The sequence below is a fragment of the Ascaphus truei genome, unplaced genomic scaffold, assembly GCF_040206685.1.
Source record: "Ascaphus truei isolate aAscTru1 unplaced genomic scaffold, aAscTru1.hap1 HAP1_SCAFFOLD_1028, whole genome shotgun sequence".
Classification (NCBI taxonomy): Eukaryota; Metazoa; Chordata; class Amphibia; order Anura; family Ascaphidae; genus Ascaphus; species Ascaphus truei.
Genome location: NW_027453892.1, coordinates 90,991 through 109,788, shown reverse-complemented (window position 1 = coordinate 109,788; position 18,798 = coordinate 90,991). Strand labels below are relative to the sequence as shown.

Genomic DNA, 18,798 nt, shown 5'->3' with positions numbered 1-18,798 from the left:
AGCGACGTGTCTGTGCGGAGCAGCGACGTGTCTGTCGGAGCAGCGATGTTCCTGTGCGGAGCAGCGACGTTCCTGTGCGGAGCAGCGACGTGTCTGTGCGGAGAAGCGACGTGTCTGTGCGGAGCAGCAACATGTCTGTGTGGAGCAGTGTGTGCCGGTGCGGAGCAGCGTGTGCCTGTGCGGAGCAGTGTGCCTGTGCGGAGCGGCATGTGCCTGTGCGGAGCGGCGTGTGCCTGTGCAGAGCGGCGTGTGCCATTGCGGAGCAGCGACGTGTCTGTGCGGAGCGACATGTGCCTGTGCGGAGCGACATGTCTGTGCGGAGCAGCGACGTGCCTGTGCAGAGCGGCGTGCCTGTGCAGAGCAGCGACGTGTCTGTGAGGAGCAGCGTGTGCCTGTGCGGAGCGGCCTGTGCAGAGCGGCGTGTGCCTGTGCGGAGCGGCGTGTGCCTGTGCGGAGCACCGACGTGTCTGTGCAGAGCAGTGTGCCTGTGTGGAGCAGCGACGTGTCTGTGCGGAGCAGCGTGTGCCTATGCAGAGCAGCGACGTGCCTGTGCGGAGCAGCGATGTTCCTGTGCGGAGCAGCGTGTGCCTGTCCGGAGCAGCGACGTGCCTGTGCGGAGCCGCGATGTGTCTGTGCGGAGCAGCGTGTGCCTGTGTGGAGCGGCCTGTGCTGTGCAGAGCGGCGTGTGCCTGTGCGGAGCAGCGTGTGCCTGTGCGGAGCACCGACGTGTCTGTGCGGAGCAGTGTGCCTGTGTGGAGCAGCGACGTGTCTGTGCGGAGCAGTGTGCCTGTGTGGAGCAGCGACGTGTCTGTGCGGATCAGCGTGTGCCTATGCAGAGCAGCGACGTACCTGTGCGGAGCAGCGTGTGCCTGTGCGGAGCAGCGTGTGCCTGTGCGGAGCAGTGTGTGCCTGTGCAGAGCAGCAGCGTTCCTGTGCGAAGCAGCGACGTGCCTGTGTGGAGCAGCGATGTGTCTGTGCAGAGCAGCGTGTGCCTGTGCGGAGCAGCGACGTGTTTGTGCGGAGCGGCGTGTGTTTGTGCGGAGCAGCATGTGCCTGTGCGGAGCAGCATGTGCCTATGCGGAGCGTGCCTGTGCGGAGCAGCAACGTGTCTGTGCGGAGCAGCGTGTGCCTGTCCGGAGCAGCGACGTGTCTGTGCGGAGCAGCGTGTGCCTGTCCGGAGCAGCGACGTGCCTGTGCGGAGCAGCGTGTGCCTATGCGGAGCAGTGTGTGTGTACGGAGCGGCGCTACATTACTCTCCCCCTGCTTCCCCGCACATTACTCTCCCCCTGCTCCCCCGCACATTACTCTCCCCCTGCTCCCCCGCACATTACTCTCCCCCTGCTCCCCCGCACATTACTCACCCCCTGCTCCCTCGCACATTACTCTCCCCCTGCTCCCCCGCACATTACTCTCCCCCTGCTCCCCCGCACATTACTCTCCCCCTGCTCCCCCGCACATTACTCTCCCCATGCTCCCCCGCACATTACTCTCCCCCTGCTCCCCCGCACATTACTCTCCCCCTGCTCCCCCGCACATTACTCTCCCCCTGCTCCCCCGCACATTACTCTCCCCCTGCTCCCCCGCACATTACTCTCCCCCTGCACCCCCGCACATTACTCTCCCCCTGCTCCCCCGCACATTACTCTCCCCCTGCTCCCCCGCACATTACTCTCCCCCTGCTCCCCCGCACATTACTCTCCCCCTGCTCCCCCGCACATTACTCTCCCCCTGCTCCCCCGCACATTACTCTCCCCCTGCTCCCCCGCACATTACTCACCCCCTGCTCCCTCGCACATTACTCTCCCCCTGCTCCCCCGCACATTACTCTCCCCCTGCTCCCCCGCACATTACTCTCCCCCTGCTCCCCCGCACATTACTCTCCCCCTGCTCCCCCGCACATTACTCTCCCCCTGCACCCCCGCACATTACTCTCCCCCTGCTCCCCCGCACATTACTCTCCCCCTGCTCCCCCGCACATTACTCTCCCCCTGCTCCCCCGCACATTACTCTCCCCCTGCTCCCCCGCACATTACTCTCCCCCTGCACCCCCGCACATTACTCTCCCCCTGCTCCCCGGCACATTACTCTCCCCCTGCACCCCCGTACATTACTCTCCCCCTGCTCCCCCGCACATTACTCTCCGCCTGCTACCCCGCACATTACTCTCCCCCTGCTCCCCCGCACATTACTCTCCCCCTGCTCCCCCGCACATTACTCTCCCCCTGCTCCCCGGCACATTACTCTCCCCCTGCTCCCCCGCACATTACTCTCCCCCTGCTCCCCCGCACATTACTCTCCCCCTGCTCCCCCGCACATTACTCTCCCCCTGCACCCCCGCACATTACTCTCCCCCTGCTCCCCCGCACATTACTCTCCCCCTGCTCCCTCGCACATTACTCTCCCCCTGCACCCCTGCACATTACTCTCCCCCTGCTCCCCCGCACATTACTCTCCCCCTGCTCCCCCGCACATTACTCTCCCCCTGCTCCCCCGCACATTACTCTCCCCCTGCTCCCCCGCACATTACTCTCCCCCTGCACCCCCGCACATTACTCTCCCCCTGCTCCCCCGCACATTACTCTCCCCCTGCTCCCCCGCACATTACTCTCCCCCTGCACCCCCGCACATTACTCTCCCCCTGCTCCCCCGCACATTACTCTCCCCTGCTCCCCCGCACATTACTCTCCCCCTGCTCCCCCGCACATTACTCTCCCCCTGCTCCCCCGCACATTACTCTCCCCCTGCTCCCCCGCACATTACTCTCCCCCTGCTCCCCCGCACATTACTCTCCCCCTGCTCCCCCGCACATTACTCTCCCCCTGCTCCCCCGCACATTACTCTCCCCCTGCTCCCCCGCACATTACTCTCCCCCTGCTCCCCCGCACATTACTCTCCCCCTGCTCCCCCGCACATTACTCTCCCCCTGCTCCCCCGCACATTACTCTCCCCCTGCTCCCCCGCACATTACTCTCCCCCTGCTCCCCCGCACATTACCCTCCCCCTGCTCCCCCGCACATTACCCTCCCCCTGCTCCCCCGCACATTACTCTCCCCCTGCTCCCCCGCACATTACTCTCCCCCTGCTCCCCCGCACATTACTCTCCCCCTGCTCCCCCGCACATTACTCTCCCCCTGCTCCCCCGCACATTACTCTCCCCCTGCTCCCCCGCACATTACTCTCCCCCTGCTCCCCCGCACATTACTCTCCCCCTGCTCCCCCGCACATTACTCTCCCCCTGCTCCCCCGCACATTACTCTCCCCCTGCTCCCCCGCACATTACTCTCCCCCTGCTCCCCCGCACATTACTCTCCCCCTGCTCCCCCGCACATTACTCTCCCCCTGCTCCCCCGCACATTACTCTCCCCCTGCTCCCCCGCACATTACTCTCCCCCTGCTCCCCCGCACATTACTCTCCCCCTGCTCCCCCGCACATTACTCTCCCCCTGGACCCCCGCACATTACTCTCCCCCTGCTCCCCCGCACATTACTCTCCCCCTGCTCCCCCGCACATTACTCTCCCCCTGCTCCCCCGCACATTACTCTCCCCCTGCTCCCCCGCACATTACTCTCCCCCTGCTCCCCCGCACATTACTCTCCCCCTGGACCCCCGCACATTACTCTCCCCCTGCTCCCACATGCTCAATTTGTGTTTTTGTCTCCCCCCCAGTTCCCAGCCAGTCCCCCGATAACGTCAGGGCTCTCTCCATCACATCGGACGTGGCGGTCGTCTCGTGGTCTGAGCCCCCACGCAGCACGCTTAATGGGGTTCTGAAGGGCTACAGGGTGATCTTCTGGTCACTGTACGCAGATGGGGGTGAGTCCTGGGGAAGCTCAGGGCGGGTTATCTATCTCTCCTTCTGTCTGTAGCTTTCCCCTCTCACATTCAACCTTCTCTCTCCTTACACCCTCTACCCCCCTCCACTCTACCTCCCCCTCTCTCTCCCACCCTCTCCCCCCTCTCCCCTTTCCCTCCCCCCTCTCCCTCTCTCCCCCTCCTCTTTTCCTCCCTCTCTCTCTCCCCCACCTCCACCTCTCTCCTCACACTCTCACTCCTCCTTTCTCTCCTCCCCCTCTCCTCCTCCCTCTCTCTCTCTCTCCCACCCCACCTCTCTCCTCACACTCTCACTCCTACCTTCTCTCCCCCTCTCTCTTTCCTCCCCCTCTCTTCCTCCTCCCTCTCTCCTCCCCCCTCTCCTTCCTCCCCTTCTCTCCCCTCCGCCCTCTGTCTCTCTCTTTCCCCCCTTTTCTCCCTCCCCCCTTTTCTCCCTCCCCCCTCTCTCACACCCTCCCCGTGTCCCTCTCCTGCAGAATGGGGCGAGATGCAGAATATTACCACCATGAGGGAGCGAGTGGAGCTGAAAACTCTCGAGAAATTCACCAATTACAGCGTGCAGGTTCTGGCGTATACGCAAGCGGGAGACGGCGTGCGCAGCAACGTGCTGTATCTGCAGACCAAGGAGGACAGTGAGTCACATGGGACCAGGCCGGGCCTCTGAAGTGGGAGGCCTTGCCTCTTTACCTCTCCACAGCTCGTGTTAAGGACAGAGACTCGACATCATCCTATTGTTACACTCCCCCGTTTCCCCTCTCCCACTACCACACTCTCCCGTTTCCCCTCTCCCACTACCACACTCCCCCGTTTCCCCTCTCCCACTACCACACTCCCCCGTTTCCCCTCTCCCACTACCACACTCCCCCGTTTCCCCTCTCCCACTACCACACTCCCCTGTTTCCCCTCTTCCACTACCACAATCCCCCGTTTCCCCTCTCCCACTACCATACTCCCCCGTTTCCCCTCTTCCACTACCATACTCCCCCGTTTCCCCTCTTCCACTACCATACTCCCCCGTTTCCCCTCTCCCACTACCAGACTCCCCCGTTTCTCCTCTCCCACTACCACACTCCCTCGTTTCCCCTCTCCCACTACCACACTCCCTCGTTTCCCCTCTCCCACTACCACACTCCCCCGTTTCCCCTCTCCCACTACCACACTCCCCCGTTTCCCCTCTTCCACTACCACACTCCCCAGTTTCCCCTCTCCCACTACCACACTCCCCCGTTTCCCCTCTCCCACTACCACACTCCCCCGTTTCCCCTCTTCCACTACCACACTCCCCAGTTTCCCCTCTCCCACTACCACACTCCCCCGTTTCCCCTCTCCCACTTCCACACTCCCCTGTTTCCCCTCTTCCACTACCACACTCCCCCCTTTCCCTCTCCCACTACCACACTCCCCCCTTTCCCTCTCCCACTACCACACTCCCCCCTTTCCCCTCTCCCACTACCACACTCCCCCCTTTCCCTCTCCCACTACCACACTCCCCTGTTTCCCCTCTCCCACTACCACACTCCCCCATCTCCCACTACCACACTCCCCCCTTACCCCTCTCCCACTACCACACTCCCCCCTTTACCCTTTCCCACTACAACTCTTCCCCCTTTCTGCCCCCCCCCCTTTCCTCTCTTCCTCCCCCCTCCCTTTCTGCCCCCCTCTGTTATATCCCATTTAAGCTGGCCCTTACTGGGATCCTGGCTGCTCCTATGCAGGTGAAGATTTGACCTCTGTCCTGTCTGGGAACTGCCACTTCCATTCAGGCTGAGCTGAATACGGGTATGGATCTGCCAGTAGAGCCGGTCCTTCGAGACCCGGGAACCCTCTCTCTGAGCTGCGTCACTTTCCCCTCTCTGGGACCTGCTGGATTCCACTAGCCATCTTCTGGGATCCTAACTTAAAGGGCCCGGTCCCTATCTCCAACAATAAGAGGGACCAGGTCTTTTCTATTACTTTCTGAATACATCCCTATCTACTCTCCCCGAGGCTCCTCTCCTTTTGTCCTCCTGGAACCTGAACCTCTAGAACCATCGTCCTATCCTAAATACTCCATTGTGAGGTCAGGATCCCTATGGCAACACAGGGTGGGGTCCAGCATACACCAACCTTCTTAGGAGGAGGGTTACCCTGAGACCCCTTACAGACCATGCAAGTAAATGGGCCAGGCGGCGACTTCCAGCATTAGTGGGAGTAGTATGGAATAGCACTTCGTAGTACGTAGGGCCCAGTATCTTCCTTGCCTCTAGCACCAAAACATACTGTAAATGGTAAGCTCTGTGGGGCAGAATACTCTGTACAATGACACAAGAAAACGAAGTATTATAGTATTATATATGAGGGTGTATATGTCATTTAGTAATAATAAGGTTTGTTCTTGTATAGCGCTGCCAGTGCACACAGCGCTGCACAGAGGTATGTTACAGACACAATCTCTGCCCGCAGAGCTTACAATCTATGTGTTTGGTGCCTGAGGCACAGGGAGATAAAGTGACTGCCCGAGGTCACAAGGAGCCGACACCGGGAATTGAACCAGGCTCCGCTGCAGCAATCTCAGTGTCAGTCAGTGTCTTTACTCACTGAGCCGCTACTTCATATATTATGTACATGTATGTAGATACTGTATATATTATGCATATGTACTCTGTATATACTGTGTGTGTGTGTGTGTGTGTGTGTGTGTGTGTGTGTGTGTGTGTGTGTGTGTGTGTGTGTATATATATAATGTATATGTACTCTGTACACACACACACTCGCACACTGACCCATCTCTCTCTCAGTACCAGGTCCCCCGGCCGGAATTAAAGCCGTTCCGTCTTCATCGAGCAGCGTGGTTGTTTCCTGGCTGCCCCCCACCAAGCCCAATGGTATCATCCGCAAGTACACCATCTTCTGCTCCAGCCCCGGCTCCGGGCAGCCTGTAAGTACCGGGAGAGGGGAGGATATCGTGGGAGACTCCTGCTGCTCTGTATGCAAACAGTATTAAGGCCAGCGGGTCACTGAGGTTAAACGGGAAACAGCCAGGGATATTAAGAGATATTAATGCTGGCACAACCATTACCAGATCTGTGTGAGCAGTCACTGATCACAGGTGTAGCGTATTCCCACTTCCCGGGAGTAAGGAGGAGACAGGTGAGGACAGCCCAGCAAGCCTGACCAGAACCGGGGACAGAATAGTACCATATATAAAGTCCAATGTGTGTGCGCGTGATCAGATAGTGACTGTGTGTGTGTGCGCGTGATCAGATAGTGACTGTGTGTGTGTGCGCGTGATCAGATAGTGACTGTGTGTGTGCGCGTGATCAGATAGTGACCGTGCCTGTGTGTGTGCGTGATCAGATAGTGACTGTTTGTGTGATCAGGTAGTGACTGTGTGTGTGTGTGCGCGTGATCAGATAGTTACTGTGTGTGTGCGCGTGATCAGATAGTGACTGTGTGTGTGATCAGATAGTGACTGTGCGTGTGTGTGATCAGATAGTGACTGTGCGTGTGTGTGATCAGATAGTGACTGTGTGTGTGCGCGTGATCAGATAGTGACTGTGCGTGTGTGTGATCAGATAGCGACTGTGTGTGTGCGCGTGATCAGATAGTGACTGTGCGTGTGTGTGATCAGATAGTGACTGTGTGTGTGCGCGTGATCAGATAGTGACTGTGCGTGTGTGTGATCAGATAGTGACTGTGTGTGTGCGCGTGATCAGATAGTGACTGTGCGTGTGTGTGATCAGATAGTGACTGTGTGTGCGCGTGATCAGATAGTGACTGTGCGTGTGTGTGATCAGATAGTGACTGTGTGTGTGCGCGTGATCAGATAGTGACTGTGCGTGTGTGTGATCAGATAGTGACTGTGTGTGTGCGCGTGATCAGATAGTGACTGTGCGTGTGTGATCAGATAGTGACTGTGTGTGTGCGAGTGATCAGATAGTGACTGTGCGTGTGTGTGATCAGATAGTGACTGTGTGTGTGCGCGTGATCAGATAGTGACTTCATGTGTGTGATCAGATAGTGACTGTGCGTGTGCGCCTGATCAGAGAGTGACCGTGCCTGTGTGTGTGATCAGATAGTGATTGTGTGTGTGCGCGTGATCAGATAGTGACTGTGCGTGTGCGCGTGATCAGATAGTGATTGTGTGTGTGCGCGTGATCAGAGAGTGACCGTGCCTGTGTGTGTGATCAGATAGTGATTGTGTGTGTGCGCGTGATCAGATAGTGACTGTGCGTGTGCGCGTGATCAGATAGTGATTGTGTGTGTGCGCGTGATCAGATAGTTACTGTGTGTGTGCACGTGATCAAATAGTGACCGTGCCTGTGTGCGTGATCAGATAGTGACTGTGTGTGTGTGTGCGTGATCAGATAGTGACTGTGTGTGTGCGCGTGATCAGATAGTTACTGTGTGTGTGCGCGTGATCAGATAGTGACTGTATGTGTGCGCGTGATCAAATAGACTGTGTGTGTGCACGTGATCAGATAGTGACTCTGCGTGTGTGTGATCAGATAGTGACTGTGTGTGTGCACGTGATCAGATAGTGACTGTGTGTGTGCGCGTGATCAGATAGTGACTGTGTGTGTGTGATCAGATAGTGACTGTTTGTGTGTGTGATCAGATAGTGACTGTGCGTGTGTGTGATCAGATAGTGACTGTGTGTGTGTGCGCATGATCAGATAGTGACTGTGCGTGTGTGTGATCAGATAGTGACTGTGCGTGTGTGTGATCAGATAGTGACTGTGTGTGTGCACGTGATCAGAGAGTGACTGTGCGTGTGTGTGATCAGATAGTGACTGTGTGTGCGTGTGTGTGATCAGATAGTGACTGTGTGTGCGCGTGATCAGATAGTGACTGTGCGTGTGTGTAATCAGGTAGTGACTGTGTGCGCGTGTGATCAGATAGTGACTGTGCGTGTGCGCGTGATCAGATAGTGACTGTGCGTGTGCGCGTGATCAGATAGTGACTGTGTGTGTGCGTGTGATCAGATAGTGACTGTGCGTGTGATCAGATAGTGACTGTGCGTGTGGGTGTACGCGTGATCAGATAGTGACTGTGTGTGTGTGTGCGTGATCAGATAGTGACTGTGTGTGTGTGTGTGCGTGATCAGATAGTGACTGTGCGTGTGTGTGTGATCAGATAGTGACTGTGTGTGTGTGTGTGTGTGTGTGTGTGCGTGATCAGATAGTGACTGTGTGTGTCTGTGTGTGCGTGATCAGATAGTGACTGTGTGTGTGTGCGTGATCAGATAGTGACTGTGCGTGTGCGTGTGATCACATAGTGACTGCGTGTGCGCGTGATCAGATAGTGACTGTGTGTGTGCGCGCGTGATCAGATAGTGACTGTGCGTGTGCGTGTGATCAGATAGTGACTGTGCGTGTGCGTGTGATCAGATAGTGACTGTGCGTGTGTGCGCATGATCAGATAGTGACTGTGTGTGCGTGCATGTGATCAAATGGTGACTGTGCGTGTGTGCGTGATCAGATAGTGAATGTGTGTGTGCGCGCGTTATCAAATAGTGACTGTGCATGTGCTCGTGATCAGATAGTGACTGTGTGTGTGCGTGTGATCAGATACTGACTGTGTGTGCGTGTGATCAGATAGTGACTGTGTGTGTCTGCGTGTGATCAAATAGTGACTGTGCATGTGCGTGTGATAAGATACTGACTGTGTGTGTGCGTGTGATCAGATAGTGACTGTGTGTGTCTGCGTGTGATCAGATAGTGACTGTGTGTGTTTGCGTCATCAGATAGTGACCGTGCTTGATTATATCGCTCTGCGTGTTATTATATCTCTCTGCGTGTTATTATATCTCTCTGCGTGTTATTATATATCTCTGCGTGTTATTATATCTCTCTGCGTGTTATTATATCTCTGCGTGTTATTATATCTCTGCGTGTTATTATATCTGCGTGTTATATCTCTGCGTGTTATTATATCTCTGTGTGCGTGTTATTATATCTCTCTGCGTGTTGTTATTATATCTCTGCGTGTTATTATATCTCTGCGTGTTGTTATTATATCTGTGCGTTATTATATCTCTCTGCGCGTTATTATATCTCTGCGCGTTATTATATCTCTCTGCGTGTTATTATATCTCTCTGCGCGTTATTATATCTCTCTGCGCGTTATTATATCTCTCTGCGCGTTATTATATCTCTCTGCGTGTTATTATATCTCTCTGCTTGTTATTATATCTTTCTGCGTGTTATTATATCTTTCTGCGTGTTATTATATCCCTCTGCGTGTTATTATATCCCTCTGCGTGTTATTTTATCCCTCTGCGTGTTATTATATCTCTGCGTGTTATTATATCTCTCTGCGTGGGGAAGTAAAGTGACTTGCCCAAGGTCACAAGGATACAAAGTGAGTGCACCCACTTCAAAGGCCAGTGTACTTTTTACTGAGATCCTCATTCATCCAAAAGTTCCCCGCGTGCTGAAAGGCATGAATTTTCAATGAATAAATATATGTGTGTGTGTATATATATATATATATATATATATATATATATATATATATATATATATATATATATATATATATATATATATATGATGAATAAATAAAAAAGGGAAAATAAAAATTGAAATTCTCTCACTCTCTCCCCCCCCACCCTTCTCTCCCCCCACCCTTCTCTCCCCCGCACCCTTCTCTCCCCCGTACCCTTCTCTCCTCCCCCTATCCTTCTCTCCCCCGCATCCCTTCTATCTCCCCACCCTACCCTTCTCTCTCCCCCTCCCCTTCTCTCCCCCACCTACCCTTCTCTCTCCCCCTTACCCTTCTCTCTCCCCCTTACCCTTCTCTCTTCCCTTTACCCTTCTCTCTCCCCCTTACCCTTCTCTCTCTCCCCCACCCTCCTCTCCCCCCCACCCTCCTCTCCCCCCCACCCTTCTCTTCCCCCCACCCTTCTCTCCCCCCCCCACCCTTCTCTCTCCCCCACCCTCCTCTCCCCCCCACCCTTCTCTCCCCCCCCCCACCCTTCTCTCTCCACCCACCCTTCTCCCCCCTCCTACCCTTCTCTCCCCCCCCACCCTTCTCTCCCCCCTACCCTTCTCTCCCCCCCCACCCTTCTCTCCCCCCCTACCCTTCTCTCCCCCCACCCTTCTCTCACCCCCACCCTTCTCTCACCCCCACCCTTCTCTCGACCCCCTACCCTTCTCACCCCCCTACCCTTCTCACCCCCCTCCCCTTCTCTCACCCCTCCCCTTCTCTCCACCTCACCCTTCTCTCCCCCACACCCTTCTCTCCCCCCCCCATCCTTCTCTCCCCCACCCTTCTCTCCCCCACCCTTCTCTCCCCCCCACCCTTCTCTCCCCCCCACCCTTCTCTCCCCCCCCACCCTTCTCTCCCCTCCTACCCTTCTCTCCCCCCACCCTTCTCTCCCCCCCACCCTTCTCTCCCCCCCCCACCCTTCTCTCCCCCCCCCCCACCCTTCTCTCCCCCCCCCCCACCCTTCTCTCCCCCACCCACCCTTCTCTCCTCCACCCACCCTTCTCTCCTCCACCCACCCTTCTCTCCTCCACCCACCCTTCTCTCCCCCCCACCCTTCTCTCCCCCCCACCCTTCTCCCCCCCCCCACCCTTCTAACACCCCCACCCTTCTCTCACCCCTACCCTTCTCTCATCCCCCTACATTTTCCCCCCCTACCCTTCTCTCCCCCTCTACCCTTCTCACCCCCCCTACCCTTCTCTCACCCCACCCTTTTCTCGCCCCTCCCCTTCTCTCCCACTCCCCTTCTCTCCCCCGCTGCTTCAATTCTACACCGTCCTCCCTTTCTCCCCCCCCCCTATCCCTTTCTCTCCCCCCTTCTCTCTCTCACTCCCCCTTCTCCCCCTGCCCTCCCCTTCTCCCCCCATCCCTTTCTCTCCCCCCCCCCCCTCCATGCAGGCTCCCAGCGAGTACGAGAGCAGCCCGGAATTCCTTCACTATCGTATCCTGCACCTTCTCCGGGGGCAGCAGTACATGCTGTGGGTGGCTGCGGTGACATCGGCGGGACGCGGGAACGTGAGCGAGAAGGTGATGATTGAGCCGGCAGGGAAAGGTAGGACTATTTCTTACTGCATAAGAGACAGGTGTTATTAACCTGACACGTCATTGTCGTGTGTGCGTGTGTGCGTGTGTGCGCGTGTGCGTGTGCGCGTGTGCGCGTGTGCGCGTGTAACTCGCAGAGCTACGGTCAGCTGGACAATCAAGTGCTATGTGGGACTGACTCTCTGACCCATTAAATGTGTCTTCTGTATATCACAGCTCCGGCCAAAATCATTTCCTTTGGGGGCACAGTGAGTACCCCCTGGATGAAGGACGTGCGACTGCCCTGCAGCTCTGTGGGGGAACCCGCTCCGGCCATTAAATGGACAAAAGACAGGTGAACTTCTGTGACGCCCACCTAAAATCGGTCCCTCCCACTGCAGGGTGACAGTGACACAGACAGAAGGGAGCTATGAGTCTGTCCCTCCCCCCGCAGGGTGACACAGACAGAAGGGAGCTATGAGTTTGTCCCTCCCCCCGCAGGGTGACACAGTGACACAGACAGAAGGGAGCTATGAGACTGTCCCTCCCCCCGCAGGGTGACACAGACAGAAGGGAGCTATGAGTCTGTCCCTCCCCCCGCAGGGTGACACAGACAGAAGGGAGCTATGAGTCTGTCCCTCCCCCCGCAGGGTGACACAGACAGAAGGGAGCTATGAGTCTGTCCCTCCCCCCACAGGGTGACACAGACAGAAGGGAGCTATGAGTTTGTCCCTCCCCCCGCAGGGTGACACAGTGACACAGACAGAAGGGAGCTATGAGACTGTCCCTCCCCCCGCAGGGTGACACAGACAGAAGGGAGCTATGAGTCTGTCCCTCCCCCCGCAGGGTGACACAGACAGAAGGGAGCTATGAGTCTGTCCCTCCCCCCGCAGGGTGACACAGACAGAAGGGAGCTATGAGTTTGTCCCTCCCCCCGCAGGGTGACACAGTGACACAGACAGAAGGGAGCTATGAGTCTGTCCTTCCCTCCGCAGGGTGACACAGTGACACAGACAGAAGGGAGCTATGAGTCTGTCCCTCCCCCCGCAGGGTGACACAGTAACACAGACAGAAGGGACCTATGAGTCTGTCCCTCCCCCCGCAGGGTGACACAGACAGAAGGGAGCTATGAGTCTGTCCCTCCCCCCGCAGGGTGACACAGACAGAAGGGAGCTATGAGTCTGTCCCTCCCCCCGCAGGGTGACACAGACAGAAGGGAGCTATGAGAATGTCCCTCCCCCCGCAGGGTGACACAGTGATACAGACAGAAGGGAGCTATGAGTCTGTCCCTCCCCCCGCAGGGTGACACAGACAGAAGGGAGCTATGAGTCTGTCCCTCCCCCCGCAGGGTGACACAGACAGAAGGGAGCTATGAGAATGTCCCTCCCCCCGCAGGGTGACACAGTGATACAGACAGAAGGGAGCTATGAGTCTGTCCCTCCCCCCGCAGGGTGACACAGACAGAAGGGAGCTATGAGTCTGTCCCTCCCCCCGCAGGGTGACACAGACAGAAGGGAGCTATGAGTCTGTCCCTCCCCCCGCAGGGTGACACAGACAGAAGGGAGCTATGAGAATGTCCCTCCCCCCGCAGGGTGACACAGTGATACAGACAGAAGGGAGCTATGAGTCTGTCCCTCCCCCCGCAGGGTGACACAGACAGAAGGGAGCTATGAGTCTGTCCCTCCCCCCGCAGGGTGACACAGACAGAAGGGAGCTATGGCCGTTAGAACAATGTCAACATAAAGAGAAGCTGATATACTAAACATAATGTAAATCTTGTCAAAACGGGATCCCTCGTCTGCAGAGCTGACAATCTGTTTCTCCTTGCATACCCAGTGAGGACTCTGCTATTCCTTTGGCACTGGATGGGCACCGGCTGATTCACTCCAATGGCACGCTCACCCTACGCAGCGTCAAAGCAGAGGATTCTGGGTACTACACCTGCACGGCCACAAACACCTGGGGCTTCGATACCATCATCGTCAACCTGCTGGTGCAAGGTGAGGGACACTGTGCGTGGTCATTACTGAGGTAGCAGGGATGGGGGTAATAGTTATGGGTGGGTGTGGTAGGCATGGGTGTGTGTGGCATGGTAGGGATGGGTGTGTGTGGTGTGGTCAGTACTAGTGTGGTAGGGATGGGTATGTGTGGCATGGCCAGTATTGGTGGGGTAGGGATGGGTGTGGTAGGGATGGGTGTGTGTGGTGTGGTCAGTACTAGTGTGGTAGGGACAGGTATGTGTGGCATGGTCAGTACTGGTGTGGTAGGGATGGGTGTGGTAGGGATGGGTGTGTGTGGCGTGGTCAGTACTGGTGTTACATCATTACATACTTACATGTTACATAGTTACATATTTACATAGTTGATGAGGTTGAAAAAAGACAGGCGTCCATAAAGTTCAACCTACTGTATGTTAAATATAGAGGGGTTAATACCCTGACTTTCAGCATCCACTGTCCTGTCAAACCCAGGAATATTGTATTTGGGTTTGTACAATCATACATTTATTGACATGGTTGCACGCTATTGAATATTTAATTCATTTTTTAAAAACACATAGTACACTACGTTTGGTAATATATGTTTTAAGTAAATTTATTAAAAGTTAGATTTTACATTATGTAGGTGTGCAGTTAGTGAATTCTTTAGGGGACTCATTCATTTTGTGTTCCCCTTCCCCCTTCTTTTGCCTGTTAAATATAGACGACTGATACTTTATCCTATATCCGTACTTACAGTTCTATATATCAATCCAGAGGAAGGAAAACAATAACCCCTGTGACATATCATCCAATGATATCTCATAAGGGAAAAATAAATTCCTTCCCGACTCCAAGAATTGGCAATCCGATTACTCCCTGGATCAGCGTCCCTCCCATGTTTACTTATTTGGTATATCCCTGTATACCTTTCCTATCTAAAAAGATGTCCAACCTTTTTTTGAACAAATCTATTGTATCTGCCATCACAGTCTCCATGGGTAAGGAATCCCACACTGTAACTGCCATTACTGTAAAGAACCCTTTCCTTTGTTGCTGGTGAAATCTCCTTTCCTCCAACCTAAAGGGGTGGCCCGAGTCCTTTGTACTGCCCGTGGGATGAATAGTTCTTTTGAAAGCTCCTTGTATTATCCCTGAATATACAGTATTTGTATATAGTTATCATATCCCTTCTTGGACACCTCTTTTCTAATGTAAATAAATTTAATTTCGCTAGCCTCTCCTCAGAAGTTAGATTGTCCATCCCTTTTATTAATTTGGTGGCTTTTCTCTGCACTCTCTCTAGTTCCGTAATGTCTTTTCTAAGGATTGGCGCCCAAAATTGTACTCCATATTCAAGGTGTGGTCTTACTAATGCTTTATAAAGGGGCATAATTATGTTTACTTCCCTTCCATCCATTGCCTGTTTAATGCAAGATATGATCTTGTTTGCCTTTGCAGCTACTGCCTGACATTGGGCACTATTGCTAATCCTGCTGTCTACAAACACTGGTGTGGTAGGGATGGGTGTGTGGCATGGTCAGTACTGGTATGGTAGGGATGGGTGAGTGTGGCATGCTCAGTACTGGCATGGTAGGAATGGATGTGGTAGGGATGGGTGTGTGTGGCGTGATCAGTACTGGTGTGGTAGGGGATGAGTGTGTGTGGCGTGGTTAGTATTGGCGTGGTAGTGATGGGTGTGTGTGATAGGGATGTGTGTGTGTGGGATGCTCAGTACTGGCATGGTAGGGGTGGGTGTGTGGCGTGGTCAGTACTGGTGTGGTAGGGATGGGTGTGTGGCGTGGTCAGTACTGGTGTGGCAGGGATAGGTTTGGTAGGGATGGGTGCGTGGCGTGGTCAGTACTGGCGTGGTAGGGATGGGTGTGTGGAATGGTCAATACTGGTGTGGTAGGGATGGGTGTGTGTGGCGTGGTCAGTCCTGGCGTAGTAGGAATGGGTGTGTTAGTGATGGGTGTGTGGGTGGCGTGGTCAGTACTGGTGTGGTGGGGATGGGTGTGTGTGGCATGGTCAGTACTGGTGTGGTAGGGATGGATATGTGTGGCATGGTCTGTACTGGTGTGGTAGGGATGGGTGTGGTAGTGTTGGGTGTGTGTGGCATGGTCAGTACTTGTGTGGTGGGGATGGGTGTGTGTGGCGTGGTCAGTACTGGTGTGGTAGGGGTGTGTGTGTGGCGTGGTCAGTACTGATGTGGTAGGGATGGGTGTGTGTGGCGTGGTCAGTACTGGCGTGGTAGGGATGGTCATGGTAGGGATGGGTGTGGTAGTGATTGGTGTGTGGCATGGTCAGTACTGGTGTGGTAGGGATGGGTGTGTGTGGTGTGTTCAGTACTGATGTGGTAGGTATAGGTGTGGTAGGGATGGGTGTGCTTGGCGTGGTCAGTACTGGCGTGGTAGGGATGAGTGTGGTAGTGATGGGTGTGGCATGGTCAGTACTGGTGCGGTAGGAATGGGTGTGTGGCGTGGTCAGTACTGGTGGGGTAGGGACAGGTGTGGTAGTGATTGGTGTGTGTGTGGCATGGTCAGTACTGGTGGGGTGGGGTAGGGATGGGTGGGGTAGGGGTGGGTGTGTGTGTGTGGCGTGGTCAGTTCTGGCATGGTAGGGATGGGTGTGTGTGTCATGCTCAGTACTGGTGTGGTAGGGATGGGTGTGTGTGGCGTGGTCAGTACTGGTGTTGTAGGGATGGGTGTGTGGCATGCTCACTACTGGTGTGGTAGGGATGGGTGGGGCGTGGTCAGTACTGGCGTGATAGGAATGGGTGTGGTAGGGATGGGTGTGTGTGGTGTGGTCAGTACTGGCGTGATAGGGATGGGTGTGGTAGGGATGGGTGTGTGTGGCGTGGTCAGTACTGGCGTGGTAGGGATGGGTATGTGGTGTTGTAGGGATGGGTGTGGTAGGGATGGCTGTGTGTGGCGTGCTCAGTGCTGGCATGGCAGCGGTGGGTGGCGTGGTCAGTACTGGCGTGTTAGGGGTGTGGTAGGGATGGCTGTGTGTGGCGTGCTCAGTGCTGGCATGGCAGCGGTGGGTGTGGTAGGGATGGCTGTGTGTGGCGTAGTCAGTACTGGCGTGGTAGGGGTGTGGTAGGGATGGCTGTGTGTGGCGTAGTCAGTACTGGCGTGGTAGGGGTGGGTGTGCGGGATGTCAGCACTCCCTCTGTGTCTCTTGCAGTTCCGCCAGATCAGCCACGTCTCACTGTGTCTAAAACCTCGGCGTCCTCCATCACTCTGGCCTGGATTCCCGGGGACAACGGAGGCAGTTCCATCCGAGGTACACGGGGGGCGCTCCGTCTCTCTCCCTCTCTCTGACTCCCCCCTCCCCTCTCCCCCCTCCCCTCTCCCCCCTCTCAGGCTCTCCCTCTCTCTCCCCCACTCTCTATGGAGCCTATGCTGCAAGTGTTCATAAGCCCCTTATTGAGCACTTATCAGCCAAACGGCTTACTGCTATTCAGTAAGCGTCGGTAAGCGGGGGATAAAAGAATGAATCGACAACATTTTGATCCTTCAACAACAAAAAAATCGCCGGGTGAGCGACGATAAGCCCCTTATCGGCAGGTTCTGAAACCCGTGCAATTCTAGTATCCGTGATTAGTAAAGCTGGCGCGAGGTTGGTGAGAAGCTGCTGAGAGGCGGCGAGACGGGACTTAGAAAAAAATGCTTTTTTTCTGCATCGGATTGATGCTGTGGGTGTCCGGAGCTGGTACCCATTAATATCAGCACCAGAGACCCCGGCATGAATCCCTTGCAATAAAAATGCCTTTACAGTCAACTTCATTACCTTAGCGGCTAACCGCTAAGGCAATGAAGGGGTTAACACGTCCCGCTACTCACCAAGGGCCAAACACCCCCTTCACCTACCCCCGCTACCCACAATAAACATTAATACCTCCTCTACCCCCACATGATTGATACCAGAGGCTGCGGCTGTTCGGGGGACCTTGGGTGGTCCCCGCAGGTGTCTGTGGGCCCTCGGGTGGTCCCTGCGGGTGTCTGGAGGCCCTCGGGTGGTCCCCGCTGGCCTGCGGTACCAATCCTGTGGCCAATTTTTTTTTCCAATACACTGAAATAAATACTCCCCCGCCCCCTTCCTCCAACACACACAGTACAGTAGTGGGCAAAACAACTATTATCCAGATATGGATAATAGCTAATTTGACCATTATAAAATAAAACATTAGCCAGGCAGCATAAATAAAGTAAATAAACCTTTCTACTTACCCCTGCCGTCATGAAGGGCGTCCTCATCAGCATACTGCAGGGCCATGTCCTCCATTGCCAGAATACAAGAAAAAATACAATCTAATGGCCCCTAACCCCTTAATCACCTTAGCGGTTAATACCCGCAATAGTAATCAAGGGGTTAACCCCCGTCCCCCGCTACCCATCCGGGAGGCCTAACCACCCACCCCAGGACCACTATGCCCACCCTGTGCCCATTGATTGGCATTGTGGTACATTATACCCATATAATATGGGAATGATAAGCCACTATAGCAGCCAATGGTCACCCTAATCAAAAAGCATGAAGGCCAAAAAGACACAATAATAAAATATATACAGTACACAAGCACCTAAACACCCCAACAATAAAAGAACCAAAAAGCCTGGTAGTAAGCCACATCAATATCATGTATCTATCTCCAAAACAGCACAATAATAAAACATCTGTTATTCCAAAACATAAGAATACAATTCAATAAACACCTAGTCAAGCAAACTATTCAAGAAATATAACCACTAGCCAAACAAGCAATTCTGAGGCCCCCCTGCTTCCCGAGATACAGGCCCCGTTATGGGGTGACGGTATCTCCTCTGCATTTAAATGTCCCGCGTCACGTGATCGTGGGAATAAAATGCACAGGAGATACCGGCACCCCATAACGGGGCCTGTGTCTCGGGAAGCAGGGGTCCCCGGACCCCCTGCTCATCTAAACTAGTAATAAAACTTATATTCCGATACATACATTTCGGGCGAGATTTGCGC

General features: G+C 55.0%; 1 protein-coding gene across 1 annotated transcript in view; it reads left to right on the top strand.

Annotated features, from left to right (window-relative positions):
* DSCAML1 (DS cell adhesion molecule like 1) overlaps positions 1–18,798 on the top strand; it is a 52,941-nt gene that overhangs the window by 12,941 nt on the left and 21,202 nt on the right. The window contains exons 4-10 of the mRNA XM_075581060.1: positions 3,668–3,814; positions 4,309–4,464; positions 6,610–6,749; positions 11,699–11,852; positions 12,059–12,176; positions 13,658–13,821; positions 16,987–17,085. Coding sequence (XP_075437175.1) covers positions 3,668–3,814; positions 4,309–4,464; positions 6,610–6,749; positions 11,699–11,852; positions 12,059–12,176; positions 13,658–13,821; positions 16,987–17,085 — 978 coding nt within the window. The remainder of the gene's footprint in view (positions 1–3,667; positions 3,815–4,308; positions 4,465–6,609; positions 6,750–11,698; positions 11,853–12,058; positions 12,177–13,657; positions 13,822–16,986; positions 17,086–18,798) is intronic.